Consider the following 22,895-nt stretch of genomic DNA (forward strand, 5'->3'; position numbering starts at 1 on the left):
TCTGTCTGATTCCCGACAAAAAATTTAAAACACTTAGAACATTTCCTGTTTTTCTAATACTGAAGTGAAGCACAGAGTGATCATGGCTATCATGTGGCGGCTGTGGTTAAAGTGGAAGTGTGAATCTTGCCTGTGGGGCCAACCATAGGAATGGGTACTACTCTGTCAATCTATGTGTAATAACACTGCAGTCCAGCATCGAAGACCCTTCAATGGAAAAGAAATGTTGCCTATTGCTATTATTTTCCTTCCTATTGACCTGTACCAAATGACAACTTATCCTTATAAATGTTGATCTATGAGGTGACTGCGGAAGCATAAATTTACGGAATGTCATTATGTTTGGTGGTAAAAATCTCTGTAGCTTATCAAAGAGAGAAGATGAATGATGGGTGGAGTAGTGTGACTAAAGAGAGATAATGGAGGCTGAGGAGCACAAGAGCAGCAGACAATGGGAGTGAGATACCTGGGATAGAAAAAGTTGAATCGAATGAGGGGATGATCTGAATTAAAAAAGAGAAGGTAGCGAGAAAGAGTTAAAAGAGGTGGAATATGTGTGTTAAACCAGAGGTGAAGTGATTGGGAATGGAGGAAACTGAGCCGGAAAATTAGGAGTAAATTATTCTTGAAGGAGTTAGACCATGGTGAGGTCAACCCTGACAATGGTTGTCAAGAATAGCATTAGGGCTACTTTCTACATACGAGCTCACGAACAGTATACATGTGTCTTGACAACAGGGCAAGTGGCTGCCTCTTTAAACTCGGCCTGATAAATTGCGCACTGGCAGCATGATGGTGGCGCATTCCTGCAAGTGTGGGGTGCAGGATTGAATGGTGGGGATTAGAAATGTGCATGTATTTCTTGGTTTAATCTCTATCGCAAGCATGGTATTTATCTTCTATGTTTCTTCTCATTTCTTTATTTCTATGCACTGGTGCATGCTGGGTGACCTGCACTCCGCAAACAGCCAGGTGGAAGCAACTGGGCATTTCCACTGACGATTTCCCCGCTCTATAGCTTCTATGCAGGGCCAGCCCTCTCCACTGCATAGAAGCCAGGGAGATACATGGCCAACCAGCCATAGACCAGAAAGCCCTGCATGGCTACAAGAGTGGGAGGAATGGGGGTGCAACTTATTGGACAAGGTCCACAGAATCAAGTGGCCCAAACCTAACCATGCAGTGAAAAGCATTCTGAGTCAGTCTTGGCATAGGGGCCCTGTATCCAGTTTATACCACGCACACACAGCCAGAGAGCAGGAAATATGCATACAACAGGGTTTTTGGCAAGGAGAAAAGGGAAAGACAAACTACAGAGGTTCTTTAGGAGCCAACTGAGAATCTATAGAAGTTGGCAGTCGATTAGCGTGCACTACTGCCACTTGTGGTGGCTGTGCGCGAGGTATAAACCAGCGTCGTGTGTTGTGCCCTGACTGACTTGCATCCAGTAACGGCTCTCCTCTTCTTTTCTGTTTGTCTATTTTTTCTTCTCTCCTGTTTGGTTTCTTTTTTGTTTATGTTCGGTTGTTTTTTGTTCTCATGGATATGCTTCTCCCCTATTGCTCTCTCTCTCTCTCTGTCTGCACATGCTCCTCCCTACCCATGCCTCAATCCTCTCCCACCCATCCCTGCACCATGAGCAGTGGGCGTATCCATTACACAGACATGTATGACATGCTGACTCTCATGTCGCCGCCGCTGGGCCTTGGCAAGAGATGTCCTTCCAAAGTGGCGTACAAGGTAGAACATTCCCTCTATGGTTTAGTGCTGAGCTAGAACAGGATGGATGGTAGGACGGGTTATTAGAGGTTGGTGAGTTGTTAAGCCAAGGGGATGTTATAGAGATATGCAAAGGAAGCAAAGGCCTTGGGCAATATTTACAGCATCCCCCAATTTATCTATCAACAGTGTGGGTCGAGGCATTATCAAATGCTCCATTTCTGGCTGCCTGGACATCTACCAGTGTGAATATTTTTTCTAGTTTCAGGCCCAGGACTATAGACCCCACTTCCTAATAACAGCAAAGCTCTTCTCCCGTGAGAGACTGGCCCCACACTTCCCAGTGTGGAATTGGCGGGCAATGGCAGTGTCCCCACACTCTTGTGTGGGGACACTGCCATCCTGATTTGAATTAGTAGCCTTCATTCATTGTTTTGGGATTCCTAACTTCCTCCACATATGTGGGGCTCTCATCCTTCCCTAAAGTATGGAATACAAAGCCCATGCCATAGTCAGACCTAATTAGTGACTCACTGCCCATCCCTTCCAGGCGTGAGATTCACATCCATTCACCAACTGTGGGGCTGTGAGCCTCTCTCATTATGGGACTGAAGTCCCTAGATTTCCCCAGTCCGAGGCTTACTTTCTTAATCTGTATGCTGGACATATTCCCTTTGAGCTTTAGACCTAGAGGACAACATAGCTTCGGGCTATTGTCGTTGACTCCACTGCTGTTGAGAGCTTAAGGTAATTGATGGCTCTGGTGCCTAACATTGTCCACGCCAAGGCATTAATTTTAATCTGTCAGTAATTCCCTATACACCTGAAGGGCATAGGAAGAAGTTCATCTATTGCTTTAGACATCCCACCAGTGGATGTAGCCAGACTTGGGCTTCTCTGAGCTCGAGAGTGGAATGTGGCCAGAGCAGCTCTCAACATCTTTGAGCTCCAGTTTATTAATGGAGTTTGATATATTGGTGTCCTGTCACTTTTACTTATGACAAATTTAGGCAAAATCAATTTGAAAGGAACATCTTTGCTTGTCTGAAAACCTAGCATGTACTAAGTCCTCTTGAACAATCTTGAACTCTATTTTTATTTTGTAATACCACATGACTCCAGCTAGATGTGGGTGTCTGCTCAATGCTGCATTAAAAACCAAGATAGTTTTGTAAACCTATCTATGACTCCTCAAAACTTCCATGTACAAGGTGCCTGACAATTGACAGTACTATTGAATCGATAGTCGAATCCACCAGCTAGAGTTTCTTAGAGGGATCGAGCATTCGGAGCCACCATGAAAAGATGCCTGATGGGTCCAGTGTTCCTCACAGAGGTCCACCATGCCCAAAGGAAGATCACTCCCTAAACAGTTCTGGTTCTCTCTGAATGTTTGTTCTAGAGGGAGCCTCCAGCCAGGTTAGAGAGACTGTTTATGGGAGGCTGTTAGGTTGGGATGAGTGCAGAGGGAGAGGGCCAGGTGTCCTTGCACTTCTTTGTGCCTGTGGTCTGAACACTGTGTGTGTGTTTGTGCGTGCTTCTCTTGCTTGTGGCAATATGTGTGTCGATATTCTTGGCGCCCGATGTTTCTCGTGCAGAGGCTGGTCCTGATGAACATGCCTGTGACTGAAGACATGACCGTGCACTTCACCTCCACCCTCATGGCACTCATCCGCACAGCCCTGGACATCAAAATCGCAAAAGGTAAGAATAAAGTAGAAGAGCTTCATGGCCTGAGAACAGAAAGACAAATTGTATCCACATGGAGATAGTTTGAGGTGCCTTCTTTACGTAAAGGTCCAGATGTATCATCGCTGTGTATATTTCTTGCTTTGTACCATCGCTTTGCTTCTTTATTTGAGGTTGTAAGTGCATTATGCAGTCTTGTGTATCACACATTCATATAGTGGAGATTATCTTTGTATGCTGAATCTGTAGTGAACCATAGGTTTGTGTACATCATTACGTGTTCTGACATAAGATGGTTCACCCATGTAACACAATGATTCACCCCAATCCTACATTACATTGAAATGATTGCTTAGGCTATGTGAGTATGAGGTCCTGCCCACGAGCATTCACCAAAATGATTCAGTCCATCACTGAGAAGCATTCCTCAAAACAATGGCAGAACATTGAGGGGCAATGTATGAGGATTTGGCACAGGGCAGCGCAGCAAGTCGCCTTGCTGCGCTGTCCTGCGTCAAAGTGAAAGGGCAAGAATGCACCATATCTATGGCTTATGGCACATTCCTGTCCCCCTACGATGGTAACGTTTCTGCAGCCAAGCACCAATGTGGGCACCATTACACCAATGTGCAAGGGTGCCTGCGTTGCATGCAGGATTGTTTTTGTGCTGGAAGGGGCACCTTGCAGATTGCAGCACACATAGAAAGAAGAAAAACAAGGAGAAATAAACATATTTCTCCTTGTTCTGCCTCCCCTGGAGAGGTGTAAGGTGTTGGCACATCCCCAAATTTACTTGGTCTTGTAAATCTACCAGCTAACAGAAAATTCCCATGGGCCAAGGTGCCTCACCTTTGCTGACCCTAGTTCTGCCCTCGGTCAGATTTAAGAACAAGGTCATCAAATAGTAAAGGATTTGCTGTATCACTTATTTCTTCATCTTCATGATGGGGAAACAATTTTTTAATCTATCCATGCAGCGGTTGGAGGTGTGGCTGGCTGCCTGTGGCATACCAGCACTGGTGTAACTTTTAGCAATGATGAAAGCTTCCATGTAAAGGTTTCACTGACACCAGATGTAGTGATCTCTTTTACGTCTAGCCTAGAGAGCTTTTTCTTTCTCTTTGCAACAAATTTATTGCATCCAGCATATATTTAAAGTGGACTTTGGGTCCAACCCTTTCTCATGATTCAATGGCTTTCTAGTCAGTATCAGTTGCTTTCCCCTTATTTGGTAGCTTTCCTCCCTATTCTTGTGTTTGGCCCGCTCAAGGAGCATTGCAGTCTCACTGTGTTCTAGCTGTTCTGCACATGACTGCAATAACTTTATCCATCAGGAAAACAGTTCATGGGAAACATTCCAATCATAATGTATTGTCCGGTTTAAAGGAAGGCGTTTCCTCTATTTGGACTGACACCATCCTGAAATATTTTGATACAGACACACACCCTTTACATTCCGTTACGAGTGTAGGGAATCCACCTCGAGTGTGGCGACTCCACACTCGTACCTTTTCAAGTCATAAGCCACTTTGTGAATCAGGCTCTCTTTTTTTCTCTTCCATGACTTTCATCTCTTCAGCTTTGAAAGAAGGAGAGGGTGCAGCAGGAATAGAGGTGGCTGTGCTTTCCCGAAGAATAGCCCTACTTCAATTTAAAGAAGCAGATGGTAGAAAACCTAATTCAAGTCTGAAAGTATATATTGTAAAAAACAGTTTCCACAGCCCCATATCGGGCAGCTAAGAGAAGGATCCTGTTCATCATATCCAAATGCAAAGTACATGTTTGTCAGAGGAATGTCCTACATTGGTAGAAATAAATCTAGAACTAAACATATTTTCTCAATTTGGATTTTGGTAGCCCTCTTACTCTTGCATTTGGATTGTAGTAATGCCCAACTCCATGGCCTCCCTGACTTCACGCTGGCCCACTTAAGAACAGTCTACACACTGAAGTATTCTTGTCCAGGGCCTGAAAAAATATGATCACATTAGCCCTACGGTGATGGAACTTTGCTGGCTCTCCTTGTTGGGCCATGCCATCGTAGAAACCAGTTGCACCATTTATAAATCTATCATGATCAGAACCACTGTGTATCTGTCTTACAAGCTCTTCACCTCCACTGGCTATCATCGCACCTGCAACTAGGACACCACCATACTCAAGAAAAAGAGGTGTGAAATAGAAACAACTAGGCAGCAGGTCTTCTCCATGTATGCACCCAGCATAGGGAAGAACATCCCAATAGCCATCAAGACAGAACCAAAACTACTGCACTTTAAGAAAAAACTGAAGACTCTTTAAAGATCAATTAATCACGATGCAGTAACAGTGCACTTCTGCTCCCAGACCCCAGCTTCCTCTCCAATCATTTCTTGACTGTATCTTTTCTTTTGACCCTGGGTTTTGGCTTGGTTTGTTCTATATAAATATAGGACTCCGTAGTGGTGAATCCAGAAATTGTTTCCTTCTTGGTAATAGCTTCTGTCAAAGCGTGACCACGATAGGAACTGTAGGTTGAACTATAAGCTTGTCTAAGGTCACCACAGGATTTGAGGCACTGCCAACCTAATGGCATAGACCTCAAACCTAGGCATATTTCCTTGTCATGTAGGCTATAATGTCCCGAATTTCACACATGCGATGGGTAATTTGATAGGTAATTTCTGATGTTTTGTGTACAGCACGTTGAATGCTTCCCAATGCCTAGCCTAAGATTTGTCTTCATAATATTTAAAAACCCATGTAGCTGATTGACTATGCTCCCCCATGTACCATACCCTATTTTGCTACCCACCCTTTACCTACAACTATTCTTTGCTCAAAAGTTAATCACTGTTAATCACTCTCTTGTTTTCTTACCCCCTGTTTTTGTAAAGCACTCTGATATCTGCAAAGATCTTGTTCGCGCTATATAAAACTTTCAAAATAAATAAATAAATAAATAACATCCTGTGTTTTATATCCAGCTATCAAATGTTATGTTGGTCCAATTCTTGAGTTCCTCACTTTTGTAGGCTGGATATTTAATACACCTCTACTACCCTTTTTCATGGTTTTTGTATGGCAAAGATTTCAGGTTATAATTTGTTATTTACTGGATACTGAGTGACCTGCATGTAACTGCCTAGATTATCCATAAGATTCTTCTACACCATTTACTTGGTTTTGTAGTGGCTTTACAATTTCTGTTTTCCAGGGGGTGCAGACCGTCAGCAGCTGGATTCGGAATTGCAAAAGGACATATTAGCCATTTGGCCACACCTGTCTCAGAAGATGCTGGATCTACTTGTACCTATGCCAAGAGGTGAGACATCTTGCCTTCTCAAGGGTGTCTTTGAAATCTAGCACACACAACCCACTCAACTCTGGACATCTGTATAGGCAGAGAAGTTACTGTTTCCTCACACGTACAAACGTGACATAGAAGAATTTGGATCCACTGTTCAGTAGAGAGAGAGAACTGACAGACTGGAGCAACAGTGGCATCAGAGTCTATTGTGGATTTATCTGAAGTCTGCAACCTGCTTCTTGAGCACAAGGCTTACTGTGCTCTTCACCACTGCATCAAGAGATTGTCACCAAACGAAAGATATAATCATCAAACAAAATGATGCAATTTGGAAAGACATTTTTAAAAACACTACCCCTGACAGCAATGTAGGAAAATGGTGCCTGTATAGAAAAGGTACTTGAAATACTTCTTTATAAAATGGTAGGACCTGACAAACATTTTCCCAACATCACTGCAAGTCTGCAGAAAGGTATTCAAAGTGAGAGCTAAACTCTTATCACAGCCAAGGAGCAGGGCTCGTCCGGACAGAGGAGGAATGAGCCACAAAAAGACCCCTTAAAAGTTACAAAGACCTTTATTTTCATAGGTATCATACGCAATCTTTTTTGCAAATTCTGGAAAGGGTTTTATTGCATTTCTCCAGAGGTTTCCATCTGACAGCAGATGATCCAAGCTTTGGAAATGAGGGTCCCTCAAGTGTGCTCTGTCATACTGAGCATTAAGACAGGGCAGATCAATGACTTTTCTTCATATATGTAAAGACTGCACTCGCCACTGATAGTGTTTAAGTGCATTACAGCCTTTAGAGCTCAGTCTGGTTCATCAGAAGAGGAAAGTACTAGTGCTGAAAGCGTCAGGCATGAAATTGCTGATTAAATATTAGTTGTCTGTTGATTAGTCCAATAAAAAATAGCAATTGCAGGCCTTATGTACAAAGCAAAACCAAAGGAAATGATGGACGGAGCGTTGACAATACAAGCACTCACCCCCAGTCAACTGATCTGGGTTTAATCCATCACCATTCTTTAGTCCACTCTGCCACTTTGACAATTTAAAAAATCAATTTTTTAAGAGCAGGCAGAGATCTCACAGGACACTTCCGGCTCTTAAAAAAATGAAACTTCAATGTTTCATTTCTTTTTAAACGCATCCTATTTTCCTTCAGGGAAAACAGGTTGCATGAAAAAACGATTGCTTTATTGAAAAAGCAATACCAGACATGGTGGTCTGCTGACCCCAGCAGATCCCTCTCATGGCTATTATTCCTAATAGGTCCCAAATTGCAACCTTCCTCCTTAATATCGATGAGATAGGTCAATTTGCGACCGATTAGGAAAAGATATTAACAACTAGTAAGTTTTCCTGCAATTAGAAAATCGCAATTCCGAATGTGATTCGGTAAGAATCGCAATTAAGAAATCGCAATTAGGAAATGTTTTACTTGTGGTCCTTTGTCCACAGTTTGGTGTCTGGTTCAGAAAACGACAATTCACCACACTGTCTTAATAAATGTAAGACATTGTACTTTTACTCTAGAAATATCGCAAAAGCCATAGTAGAATGTAGAGCATGGACCCTAGAATGTATGTCAATGTTACGCTCTAAACGTGATGCAGGAAGCCCTGACACTTACTCTCTGCCCCTCTCCCACTGGCAGCTAGTACTGCGACTTTAAGATGTATGTGATGTGTTTCCTATGCTCTGCACTACAATGCTGTAACACGTTCAGGCCAATGAAATTGCTGCCTTCACTCACCATTGTCTCAGTTGTTATGGAGGAGGATCCCATGGTGCTGAGGGAACAGCCAAGAGATGTACATAAGGTTCACCATCGTTGAATCGTTCCTGTTATTCATGAACAATGAGGGGCTGATTCATATCTTTGAGTAATTTATACTACTTTTTTACTCCAAAAGAGTAACTTATACTCAAATTGTACATTACTTAAATATGTAAGTTACCAATTTTAAATCAGGCCCTGAATAACTAGATGCTGGAAGACTTTTTTTTGTTTGATGTTATCTATTTTAATACTTTACAGAAAAAAAGAATATATATATATAGATTTGATTTTTTCTATCTTAATAACTAGGTATTTAATTTTATTTTACTACTTTTCTCAGAGATTTAAAGTCCATTCAAATATATGTTAAACTAGAACAGACAAATGAGAAATCAATTGCTAGAGAGGCATAGGGAGCTTTTAGGCAAAGAAAAAGTGGAATACTGTACGGTGCCTTTAAGATTGCTGGCTGAGCTGGTTCTGCTATGAAATATAGAAAAACAGTGGTCCTCAAACCAAAAACTTCACAATATCTTAATTAATCACAGATTTATAATTTTATGTGAGACAACCAAATTTGAAAAGGAAGATGTGCACGAGAGTAAACTTCATATATATCAACTTTTTATTTTCACAAATGATTTTTACTTAAAAGATGTCTTTTCTACATTCAGTGGTTGCTGCAATAGTGAGTGAGGGAAGTAGAGAACATGCAAGGAAAGGTAGTGCTAGAAGTAAAGTAAGCGAAGGAATAATTCCCAACAGTGAAGGGTAGAAAGCAAGATTAGAGTTATTTTATTTACGATTGATCATGAGTATCAATCTTATTGTCCTGCCCCAAACGCTATTTTACATGGTCTATTTACAATTTAAGATACAATCACAGATTGTATTCATCTGTGGCATGCAATAGCAGTACAAAAGGGGAAGAAAGGGTCCAGGTACAAAAAATGTTGTCGACGTTTCGACTCAACTTGTGGCATGTAGGGTGTTTTAGCCTTGCCTGCGAGTCTTCCTCAGGACGAGATGGGTGGGGGAGGACTGCAGTAGGGGGCAACCAACCCCTGGTACAAAGTACTTGAATCCGCTCTCAGTCATGTGCGGGTAGGTGCCTAGTTTCTGGGCTCGTGAATATAAAGGCGGAGGCCCATCCAGGGTCAGTCCGCTGCAGTCAATCAATTGACATTAGTTCTGGTGCTCTCGGCGTGTAGTCCGACGGCAGGCTAAAACACCCTACATGCCACAAGTCGAGTCGAAACGTCGACAACATTTTATGTACCTGGACCCTTTCTTTCCCTTTTGTACTGCTATTGCACTAGGCACTGTGGACTTTGTTGGAGTTTGTTTGGTCCTGACTTTGTCTCCCTCTCAGTCTTTTGCATTTTCTGTCCATGAAGGACCTGTAGAGCATCCAAGACACCTGAAGATAATCTCCCTTGGAGAGAAGGAGTCACCCCCCTGCATTCGCAGGCACCGCAACACTGCTGACTGGTCTGATGTTCCCAAACTCCTACAAACTCTAAAAGGTTCAGCAACACAGGAGGTGGGTTTCTACGTCCCTTGAGGCCTGAACTGCCCTCTCACTGAGTTTGAGGGGAGTATTCCTCGTGGGGGATGCAATACCCAAACCCCTGTTCAGTGCGTACCTTTGCAAGTGCATGTGCTTGTTGGCAATCCTGTGACAAGTGCATTGGGCTCCAAGTAGCCCAAACCTCTGGGAACTTTTCCCATAAAGATCTTTAACCACCCTGCACCGTGTGTTCTGAGGCCTGTTGTTTTGTGAAGCTGCTCGAGGTCCTCTCGCAACTCCTGTGTCTCCGGCCTGTGGGTCCAATTGAGGGTCGTATTTGTTTTTATTGGGCCCCCTTGATTTCTCTGGGCGTGCCCTCACTCCCCTGATTGTGGTGAGTCTCCTGGGCCTTGCTGGTTGGAACCGTACACTTCCTTGACTTCCTGGTCGGTAGCTTTTGCCAAGGCCTGTTGTGCTGCCCCCAGACACAGACCCCTCAGCACTCAACAATCCTTCTTGGTACAGCTTGCATCCAGCTCCTGGTCATCCTCAAAGGTGTCTGGTCCCCACAGCTGCAGGGTCAAGGTCACCGTCAACTATCCTGAAGCACCCAACAACGGTGGGCAATTGTCTACTGGGCTCCTGGTCACTCTCAAGTAATGTAGACTCTGTCGCCTCTGCTTTCACGTACTCCTTGACAAGAATCCACATTTGGATTCCTACGGCCACTTTCTCCACATCCAGCAGCGGCACTTTCCTGAAGTCCTCCACTGGATGCGACAGAGGTTTCCAACGCCAATTCACACCTATGCCCCCGGATTCCCTGTGATAGGTAACTTGGGTACTATGGTATCCACGTCTGAGGTGGCTCTCCAACCTTCTGTCTTACACAGGGTTTCCTTCAGGGTCCACTGGGAAGGGTCCCTAATCTTTAAATTTCTAACCGCAACTTGCACATAGACTTGTACGGAGCACGGGGTCGTGTTCACACACTGCACACATACCTCGTGTGGTCCCTATCTATTCACCTTGGGTTGTTCCTTGGGGTCCCAGCAATTCTCGTCCTCTCGTCCTAGACGGTTGAAGTGCAGTGGTTTCACTTCTGAATCTTGTCCACGATGAATCTAAGGTCCTACAATTAGGTGAGCCCTTAAGTACACAAGGGAGAGGGTTGGAAAGATTCAGGGGACCCTCCCAGGGGAGGGTCTGGACAGGGGCGAGGTTACTCCCATGTCCTTTGTCCAGTTTCGCGCCAGAGCGGGAGGGACGGCTCCCAGGACTAGTTTGAACTGGACTATGCACAGGGACACCAAATATGCCCCTCGTGCAGATTTTCAGGTGCTGTAGAGCGCACCTACCCAGCCCTAATACAATAAATCCTGTCTGGGAGGAGCAACAGGAGGGCAAAAATGTGTCTCTGGTCGGCAGGAACCATTTTGTGCTGTCCGGAGCTAGAGGGCTGGTACCGGGAACACTGAGGACCCCTCTAAGGGACTTCCTGGTGGGTGGAATCATACCTCTCACACCGGTTACTGGTGAGGGGGTATGATTTCAACATGTTTGACACCAAACACAATAGGGTTGGTTGCAGACGTTTTTGCTATGGTCCTCATGCGGTTGTGTAATGCCCCACTATATTAGTATATGGCTGCTTCACTGACAACATGGGAGGCTAGACTCCATATGTTGCAGGGGTGCCCTGCTCATGCAGGAGCACCCTCTCACTTCGAACCAAGCACCCTGCCCTCCGGATTGTAAATGTTTGCTATAAAGGTGACTTATAGGTTTTAAGTGCAGTGACCCTTAGATATAGTAAACCTATATCTTTAGTAAGTGGTGCATGCACCGACTTACACATGCTGCAATGGCAGGCCTGTAGTTCCATTTTGCATGGTCTCTAATGGGTGTCATAATACATGCTGCAGCCCATGGGAGATCTATGGGGTTCCTTAGCCCTAGGTACATGGGTATCATATACTAGGGACTGACAAGGGTCTCCAGTATCCAATCTGGAGTGTACCGAAGTACATAGCATAACAGTTTTGGGAGAAAGAAGATAGACTAAGGTTCTGATTAGCAGGATCCCAGTCAGACTGGTCAAAAACAGCCTAACATCAAGCACAAAGTGGGGCTAACCATGAGAAGCAGATCCTACTTTACTACAGGTGTTCCCTAATATAGAGCAGTGGTATATACTTTTCAAACAACAATGCAGCAAATGAACTAACTAAGTCTGCATGTAAATTTCTAAATATCCAAAGCAGTACCAACTCAGCAGATACAGTATCTTGGAACGTTCTTCAATTCCAAGCAAGCAAAAGTGTGTTTCACAGACCAGAGACTGAAATCAATCCTGAAGAAGTACTGACCTGCTGTTAAAAAAATACTGCCTCGCTGCAAGTCAGGTTTTGTCTCTCCTGGGATCCATGGCGCCAGGCATAGTGATAGTTTAGTTCTAAGTGCAAGACTGCTCAGGAGACAACTGTTAAAATGTCTGAGTGCACAATGGAGTCAGCACTCAGGAAACTGGAAAGGGATATTGTTGCTGCAATCCTTCCCATGGTGGACAAAAGGCCCCAATATGATAAAGACAGTTTAATTCCAACAATTACTTCCGACAGAACTCATTATTATAGATGCTCCAATTATAGGATGGGAGGAACATTGCTGAAATCTTAAAACACAAGACATCAGGTCCCAAAATGAAGTGGTGCACCACAGAAACATTGCTGGAAGCAGTCCATCTGGCTATCAAATAATGTTTTAATGTTTTTAGCAATAAACAAGGTGTTGATCTACACTGGAACACATGATGAATTACTTGAACAAAAAAGCATTACAAGGTTAAGGGTACTCTCCAGGGAGACTGAAACCACATGCCTCTGGATGATAGCCATGAAAATCAGTCTAGTGGTTGTACAACTTCAAGAAGTCTAAAACTTGCAAGCAATCTCAGAAGACCACAAATGGGTTTCCAGTGAAGAATGAACATATGAATGGTGATCAACAGGCACTATGTGCGAATATAACCTTCAGTCCTGAGATGTACCTACCTTGCATATTACAATCTTATTGCGAAGTTAGTATCACTGTAAAACCAAGTGTGTGAGTGGGGTGTGTTCTAGCACTATCTGTGTGTTCAAGGATATCTTAGAATCTACTTGAGTACGGAGAAATAATTCATTATTCCATTGATTGCTCTGTAGCTATAATCCTGATTGTTGTAAAAATTGTGACATACTTGACATGCATTTATATTTTCATAGTTGAGATGTGCCCTTTTTTTGCTATAAGAGGGAGGTGTTTCAGATGAGGGTGCATTTATTGTTTAAAAATGGTGTGAGGCATACCCCTTCAGCTTGGTGCTGCATTTAACTTCCCTCTCTCCACTCACAGCCTCAGACCTGACGGTTGGGAAGATCTATGCTGCTATGATGATAATGGACTACTATAAGCAGAGCAAAGTCAAGAAGCTCAGGCAGCAACTTGAGGAACAGGTGAGACAAAGGCACTATGTACCTATTCCATGGTGCCAACAACGTTTGTGTTATTGAACAAGTGGTAGGTGCTCATTACAGTGCACACGTACCTGCTGTGTCTTTACACATGTTGTAAATGTCCAACACACTGCACATATTCCCAATATGTCTTTAGAAATTTGGTGGATGCCCATCATGGTATGTGTTTATAAAAGAGGCAGCTAAAATTTGCTACCCTGACTACGAAGGTCCAGGACAATTGGAGTGCACCAAAATCTCTATGTGTTGAGTTACTCAGAATATGTCTTTAAACAAGAAGCAGTTACCCATCACACACATTTTCACTATACCTTCAGGAGCTGGCAACAGTAGCCACAAGACCCATTGTGTATTGATATAGATTGAAAAAGTGTACTCTGCAGAGGCCAGAACTACATTTGCAGGTGAAAGCCACATTGCACGCATGTGCACATGCTCATACTGTCTTTACCAAGCAGTAGGTATACTTCCTTCTGATCCAGAACAAGTTTGGATTTTACAGGAGTAGCAGTGTAACTTCTGTTGTTAATTAGGTGTTCTCTAGGGCCAAGATCGTGTGAGAGGCAGAACTGGCACAGAATATAAATGTTGCACATCAGCAGTGCTAGTGTCCCACCATAACCTGGAGAGACCTCCTATGCTCCTGGAGGGCAGGTAGATGGAATTAGGCATCTTAAAGGTCTACAGATCCCTGCTAGTCATTGTTCTGGTCAGCTGTTGGCTAATGTTTTCTTCACTGTCCTTTGATTTTCTAACTTTTTTTATCAGTTCTAGTAAAATTCAAAGGGGTTTGGCCTGTATTCTTATCTTTAGCTAAGAAAGTATTACATCTCTTTTGACTGAAGGAGCCCTCCACTTGGCATACATGTGTTATCAAAAAAAGCAAGTTATGGGAAGTGGACAAAAAGGTGTGACATCACAGCCTTCACAGATTTCTTTATGCTTTGATTATAAATTCCAGGTTTTTCCTTCTCTTCATAATGGCATTGTCACAATATAGACAATGAATATTCTGCTTGCTTGGAAAAATTGTTGTTCCAGATGCATACATAGCTTTTTGGTAAGTTCTTGCATAGGAGCATTTCATGCTAAACGCATACACTGTAGATCACACATATTTGTGAATGTGTTCTTCTGGATCAAGTCATGGGTTGAATACAACACATCAACTACAAAGTTAATCGAATTATAGGTACTGCTGAAAATCTGGCATGATACTAATCCATCAAATCACCCAGTAGGTTTTACAGAGCATTCTTCAAAAGAAATAAGTTGCTTTATATCATGTTTTACTTGAGATTTATAAGTGGAAAACACTGTTTGCATCACTGTCCAATAGTTTTAACTAGAGAGTAAATTAATACTTTAATCCCATTTTAATATCACAGCATAGTGCACTTTCTGTAAAGGGGGAGCAGGGACATACTAGCCACATAGCACCAGCACATAAACCTGGGATTTTATCCACAGGTTGATAAAGGTAAATACCCTCCTGACTAAGAGCATTTCCATTTCCATGCATGGGAGAGAATAGCAATCGATTTCTTTGGTCCAACCGATAATGGACATCATCTTATGGTAATTGTGAATGAGTATGCAGAACTCATGAGTGAGACATTGAGAGACTCAGATGCTTTTTTACAACATGGGGTGTTCCAACCAATTTGAAGTCTAATAATGGCCCGCTGTTCAACAGTTGAGAAATCAAGTATTTCCTGGAGCATCTGAACATAAAGCATCGGAAGACAACACCTTTGTAGCCACAGGCCAGTGGACTCATTGAGCATTTTATGAGTACACTAAAGAAAGCAGTACAGTCTGCAACTCTTGAGAGGCTCAGTTTAAAAACTGTTTTGCATTCCACTCAGCAAGCATACTGTTCAACACCTCACTCGACCACAAGCGAAAGTCCTGCAACTTTGTGGTTTGGGAGAGCAATGACAACTAAGTTACCTTAATGGCCAAACAAAAGAGAAGGAAGTGAGAATACAACCCAGATAAAGGATGTGGTTAATAAGGAAAAGATTAAAGCCTATGCTGACAAGAGGTGACAAGCGAAGAAAACTGAGTTTAAGACAGGAGATCTAGTATTCGCCCACATACTGTGAATGAGAAAATGTGATGCTCCATATGATGGTCCACCTTTCCAAGTTGTGTCAACCGAGGGACGTATGTGGCTGCCCACCGTCCTGGGACGTCCTGAGACTCTTCTCACTTTTGGCATTTGATCCCGCAGCCTTCTGATCAAGATGCTGAAAGCAAGACTGAACTTGAAATATCTGTTACTTCTTCACCTTCTTTGAAAATATCTGACAGTGAAGATACGGCTTCCAGTAACTAGATCTGGTCAAATAATTAAAGCATCAAGAAGAAATGTTTTATTTAACAGAGGGAGGGTTGTAGTGTCTTGTGATATTTTATGACAGAACCTTTTATCATCTGACGGACTCCGTAGAACTATGACATTTGTGTCAGATGGCAAAGCCATTAAAGCTTATTTTTAGAGTGTTGAGTGCACAGTTACACACAGGAGAATAAAGATGTGTAATACTAAGCTCCTTGTGTTACATAGTTATTGGCGGTTAGTCATGTTGAGAAGATGCTACATGGTGTAATGCCCTAAGTGGCCAAGGATATGCCCAGACATGAACCCTTACTCATGGTGCCACTGGTTCCAAGCTACACCTGACTAAAACCAATCAGGGCAAAATCAGTCTTGGGTTGCTTGTATTCTGGTTCAGAGAGGGCGCGGCTTGGCATTTCAGGCTGGACTGTTCCCATTGGAGTAGAACCTTGATTGATTTGCTTACAGCTGTGTCTAATGTGAGGTGGCATGGTGGGCAAAAGAACGATGGGTTGAAATGCTACCCTGGGCGATTTCCAGTGATTAGACTTTTTGCAAGCATCCTCCCATCACTTTTTGTGTGTAATAGTTTATTATATCCTGAAACTAGGAGGAAGAAGATCTACACAAGTATCCAAAGAAGTGCAACAACTATGATCCTGGGGCTTAAAACACAACATCAGTCTTACAGTTGAACATGTTCCTGGTTTTCAGAGTGAGACAGCATGGGCACTCAGCAGAAAGTCCGTGGATTGTCATGAATGGGACATAAATGCCAATCAATTAACCTATTCCTCAAAAGAAGGAGCATGCCATGCAGGATCTGGATGCAACCCTGGAGGATGCCAAATTCCAGAGCTACTTAGGCAGCTAGTGGAATTCAAGCCCTCAGGGGTAACCTTTTTCGACTCCCTGAATAAGGGAATTTGCATTTGCATTTCCCCTGATTCATCTCATTCTGAAGGGTCATCAGGAAAATCTACAAGCAACCATGTACCACCATATTAATCGCTCAAGCTTGAGCCAGACAATTTTGTTTTATAAATCTATGGGACCTCTTCATTCACACATAAATGCTATGCAAGACAGGCCCATCCCTACTATACAAAGATTAAGGCAGGATCTTACATGACAGCCCAGCCTCCCTGCGCCCGTCTGCCAGGCTGTTACAGACCAAGAGTCTGCAGGGCTGTAAAAAGATTCTGCAAGCAGCTAAAGATGCTGAAATATAAAAACATAGTCCGTAAAATGGAAGAAGTTTTGTACTTCGGCATCAGTGAATAAGAGTGATCCACTCTCCATGCATCCACATGCTTTTTCAGTTAGGCCACCATTCATGACATTCAACAAGAACAAGGACATTTTTTGAGCGGATCCAGCATTCACTCCAGAGGCTTTAACAACATTGATATTGGTATTGTTACATTATATTTGTAAAGCGGCAATCACCAGAAGATCTCTAAGCGCTATAATATGAATCAGACATACAGAATCCTATCACACAGCTATACTACCACACAGCGAGCTGACTTATCCAAACGCCTCTGTAAACAGAAGGGTTTTAAGCCTCTTCCAGAACGGTAATTGCCTGGCTTCCTTGCACATACCGTCGGGTAGTTTGTTCCAGTTCTGAGGGATAGTGACTGAAAAAGCCAGGCCCCACTGAAAAAACCCGGCCATCTGAATGGAAAAGTACATTTACCAATTTTTTTATCAACTATCTACAGCTGCTGTGAAAGCTATTCACTAATTAGACGTCAGGAAATGCTTAAAATTCTGTCTTGAAAAAACAAGACTTTCCAAAGACTGATAAGTTTTTGTTTACTACGGAAACACTAACAAAGGTTACTCTCTGTCAAACCAGATTGTTTCAAAATGGATCACTTCATGCGTTTCGTAATACTATATAAATGTCGGCAGGCCTTTGAACAAAGCATTTACAATGCAATGGTCTCGTCTTTGTTAAAGTTAGAGCTATTGGCATTGCTCATGACATTATTTTTGTTTTTAAAACATATAAATAAATGGCATTGTCATTTACAATGCCAATAGCTTAATCGCTCGCAAATGCGAGACCTATTGCATTTGCACCCACACAAAGACACACACACACAGAGCCACACACACACAGACAGAGCCACACACACAGACAGAGCCACACACACACACACACACACACAGTGCGCTGCACACACAGCGTGCCACACACACAACACCACACACACACAGAGCGCCACACACACACACAGCGCCACACACACACAGAGCGCCACACACACACACACAGAGCCAGACACACAGACAGAGCAACACACGCACAGACAGAGCCACACACACACACACAGCGTGCCACACACACACACACACAGCGCCACACACACACAGCACGCCACACACACACAGAGTGCCACACACCCTCAGAGCGCCACATACACACAGAGTGCCCCCCACACATACACACACAGAGCCCCCCCCACACACACACAGAGCCACACACACAGAGAGACCCACACACAGAGAGCCCCCCCACACACACACAGAGGCCCCCACACACACACACAGAGCCCAACACACACACACAAAGCCCAACACACACACACACAGAGCCCAACACACACACAGAGCCACACACACACAGAGCCATACACACACACTCAGAGAGCCACACACACACACAGAGCCCCCACACACACACACAGAGCCACACACACACACAGAGAGCCCCACACACACACACGAAGAGCCACCCTACACACACACACACACAGAGCCACACACACAAACACAGAGTCCCACACACACCCACACAGAGACCCCCCCACACACACAGAGCCCCACACACACAAAAACGATCCCCTAGGAATGGGAGCCTTTGTATTTTTCACCACCCCAAGATTTGCTCTAGGAGGAGGAAGGGCTTAAATAGTAGAAGTGGGTGACTTCAACTAAGGGAATAATTAAGATCTCTTACTCAAACTTTACGTCCACAAGCATGATTAATGGAGCCAGAATGGCTGGAGACCGCTCGCCATGGCAACCTGTACGGGATCTGGGGCAAAGTTTCAGGGAAGGACACACTGGCACCAGTAATTGCTTTTAGGGTGTGACTGTTATTGCAAACTTTCCGGACCGACTAGTTGTTTTTGTCTAATTTCTCAAGCACTTTGTTTGAGTAGAGAAATATACACATTAAATCTCGAAGCAGATAATTGTGCGAAAAACAGCACAGATACATACACCTAACAAGCGCTGGAGCGCTCGCCATTTGTCTGTAAGCCCCTGCCTCCAACTAGGCAAAAACGTGCGTCACTAATGTCCAGCTCCAGACAGACGCATCCGACTATGATCATAGGACCTGAGTGGTGGCTGTTGTCTGAGCCACTGACTCACCATCAGCTCGATAGTCTTGTCCTCGGTCACAGACTAAGACTCCATCTTGTCCAGGCTGTGCTTCCTCCTTCCCAGCTTCAGACAGAAGCCCAGAGGCCGCGGCAGCGGCTGGGCCCACTGAGCTCCGCCCTCCGTGGCGAGGCGCTCACGTGACCGAGTAGCCACCACAGCCCGGAAATCTGGAGGCAGTCAGAACAGCCCTCTGTTTGCCGCATTGGTAAACACGAAGACATGAGCGTGCTGAATACGGCAGAAGGTTTTACGGCGGCCATCTTTGAATGGGAGTATGTTGGATTTTGTGAAATAATAACCTGTTCAGAGATGACTTAATCGAGCCATGTTCGTGCTCACATAGTTACGAAGCATATTATTTAAAGGAAAATGTAAGAGCGGGAGATAATGTGGCGTATCGGCCTAAGTTGCACACTTTGGAACTGAGGAATCGGGTCCGAGTTTCTTCGTCGGCTCAAAAGCCTGTGATTCTAGGCAATTCACCTAATTTACCTACCTACAAAATTGTGTTGTGTAACGGGGCTCTTGTAACGAGCTCCAATACGTTCGAGTTGAGTTTGCGCTATATATAACGGTAGAAACCATTGTGAAGCGTACACCTGTCGTAGGCTACAGCGAGTGACCTGGCGAGAGGGGAGAAGCAGTATGGCGTTCATTTGCAGTGGTACCTCCTAGCATGTTGTTGTTCTCTGATGCAGTGTGTGCGACCTTTTGGAGGAAAGCCACAGCGATGGGACAGTAGTCCACAGCGTGATCTGTTGCCAGAGTACCAGTTCCAGCACACGTGAGTTAATGGTGTTTACTATGTGTCTCTGTTATGGGACCGTGGGCAGTGCGCATCCTACAGTCTATTCGTGCGATCACCTATATGTTGTTTGTAGGCCTCACTCCGGCCGTCAAGCCCTCAGCTCACTCAGCTTATTGCTACAATCATGTAGGGTCCCGTTTGTGCCAACCGCCTATATCTTCTCGCCTGGGCACCTCACAACATATGCAGCTTGGCGCTCCCAATCCGGGGTCTCTGCCGATGCGGGACTATGTTGTTTGCGCTCTGCCACTCATGGCCGCCCCACCATCCGTATTGCCTGTGGGGCCGATATTGCACCTCCCGTTGATAACCCCCACTGCTGCCTCTGCGCGATAATTGCTGACAGGTGTTAGACTGAGTGTGATGTGCGATTCGGGGTCCAGTTTAGATCACACCGTCCCAGGGGAATCTTACTTCCCGCCGCCATTTCCCTGCTCCGGCCTATATGCCTCGTGGGCGCCGCGGTGCTTGTGTGCATGCCCTGCCCCTGTCACAGTACCAGGATGATCCGGGAGGCAGCCCGGTCTGAGCTGCTCATTGGAACTGAGGAATTGGGTCCGAGTTTCTTCGTCGGCTCAAAAGCCTGTGATTCTGGGCAATTCACCTAATTTACCTACCTACAAAAATGTGTTGTGTAACGGGGCTCTTGTAACAAGCTCCAATACTTTTGAGTTGAGTTCGCGATATATATATAACGGTAAAAACAACAAGAGAGGAGCGCTCCACACCACCATATTTCTCCGAGGTCAAGCAGAAATGCCTCGGAGAAATGCCCCGTCATTTTCGGATTCGGGGTCGTGTTTTTCTTTCTCTCCTCTTCCCATTGGCTAGAATGTAAAATTCCAGTCAATGGGAAGAGGAGAGAAAGAACCTAAAAAACACACCCCCGAATCCCAAAAAGATGGGGCTTAAATGGAAAGACGCCCGTCTTCTCCAATGGCTGGCCAGCATTTAAGAGGCCAGCCAATGGAGAAGAGGGGCGGGTTCAAGCCCCACTCTGAAAAACGTAAGATCTCGCGGGCGAGACTGCGCAAGCGCAGCCTACGCAGGCCGAGACCTAAAAATAGGTTTGGATCTGACTCAGCAAGAGGCACGACGGTGCCAATGGCGTTATTTGCAGGAGTACCTTCTGCAATGAGGTGACCTAGCCTTTAACAGACTCATGGGAGGGGGTCAAACACTGATTAGCAAGCCTTTTTCACTAAGGCAAGCCTCATTCCCACCCAACTACATTAAAATACTGCTTTGGTAATCATAATCAAGCAAGCGAGTCAAATAAAGACCCACTGCTGCAGAGCAAAAAAGTTACTTACTTGTAACTACAGCTCTGCAACACTTTATCTTTCATAGATTAACAGGTCTCCATCTTCATCCCTGTTATTAAGCTGAGGCATAATTGCTTACAAGCTTTAAAAATCCTGCAACTATAGCCTCTTGGGAGGGTTGGCATACAGAGCACCGTTTTTAATTAGGCGGATTGGCTATAGATGGTCTACTGATGTATGTCCAGTTGTTGTCAATGTTAATTGATGTATTGGGTTGCTGCTGTACTAGCATTGGCCTCCGGCGGTTACCAAACTGATGTAAGGAGATAATTCAAGCATGGGAATCTGTGAAAAATACCAATGCGGCAGAATGTAATTATAGGTAAGTAACTTTTTTCTTCTAATGCTAAGGCCTCTGGGAACATTCTAGGAGATACAAATTGGAGTGTATCAGAGCAAAGAATTGTTCCACATCTGCAGGGAGCTGGTCGTCATCCATGGCATTAATTCTTAGAAACCCCATAACTAATCTATATTATAAACTCGTGTCTTTATGCATTGACACAATTAACATCTTAAGGGCCTCTATCACCAAAGCCACCTCATCGGCTGTGACATCTGTCCTCAACCCTACTATACTGATCTGTGCAACTCCTTCCATGTATTAGGCCCTGTCATTGAAGCTGACATAGACAATAACTTATCTTCAATCTATAAAACTCTGCCTTCCTGAACTATCTGCAAAGTCAATGTCCTCAACTGGTGTCTCCAACCTATGACTGCAATCATCACTAGTCTAGTTAAGTCCTCCCTTTCTACTGGGGCCACCCCTCATGCTCTCAAACATGCAATCCTTATAAAAAGAGCCAAGATTGACCCAGACAATGGTTCCAAATATTATCCCATCACTGACTTACAATGTGTGTTTATTGGGAGAAAGTGCTTGAAGGAGTTGTTGCATAAAAAATATCATTACACTCAAAGGCAAATGGCCTCCTATGATACTTTCAATCAGATTTCAGACGTAGATGCCAACTTTATAAATATTTGAGAAGAACTTCTCAACATCTGTGACCAAGGCTGTCCCTGTGCACTGATCATCTTGCGGAAGTCCCTGTGCATTGAGCATCTTGCACCTCTCGACTGCCTCCATCACCAAGGGCCACCAGGAATTAATCAAAAGACTTTCCACCTTGGTACTAGTAACTACAAGTGCACTGGATTGCTTTGAGTACTGTTAACTAAATTACTCCCATAAAGTATAACTGAGCCCATTACTTTCCAGGATAATGAATATCTGCTGTGGAGTGTGAAGGCTGTGCTCGGTCACCATAACTTTTCAGCATCAACATGGCCCCCTGGCTGCTATCACTGATCCCTACAAGATTGATTGGCACACATTTATAGATGATAACACTATTGTACCTCTGGCTTGATTAGGAATCTCACTAACTCCATAACTTGCCTTACTGTTTCTCCTATGTTCACTAGTAGAAGGAGAAGATTTGGCACTGTATCAACAGAGACAAAAACAGAATTCCTGCTCCTAGGGCCTGCCGGCCACC

General features: G+C 44.1%; 1 protein-coding gene across 2 annotated transcripts in view; it reads left to right on the forward strand.

Annotated features, from left to right (window-relative positions):
- CACNA1E (calcium voltage-gated channel subunit alpha1 E) overlaps positions 1-22,895 on the forward strand; it is a 1,936,751-nt gene that overhangs the window by 1,822,797 nt on the left and 91,059 nt on the right. Inside the window, exons 39-42 of one of the 2 annotated variants that reach the window (XM_086955515.1) lie at positions 1,644-1,740; positions 3,318-3,423; positions 6,605-6,712; positions 13,390-13,490. In XM_086955515.1, the coding sequence (XP_086811641.1) occupies positions 1,644-1,740; positions 3,318-3,423; positions 6,605-6,712; positions 13,390-13,490 (412 nt within the window). The remainder of the gene's footprint in view (positions 1-1,643; positions 1,741-3,317; positions 3,424-6,604; positions 6,713-13,389; positions 13,491-22,895) is intronic. The other variant, XM_086955507.1, reaches the window with a different exon arrangement.

This window comes from Lissotriton vulgaris, chromosome 1_1 (genome assembly GCF_964263255.1).
Source record: "Lissotriton vulgaris chromosome 1_1, aLisVul1.2, whole genome shotgun sequence".
In the NCBI taxonomy this organism is placed as follows: domain Eukaryota; kingdom Metazoa; phylum Chordata; class Amphibia; order Caudata; family Salamandridae; genus Lissotriton; species Lissotriton vulgaris.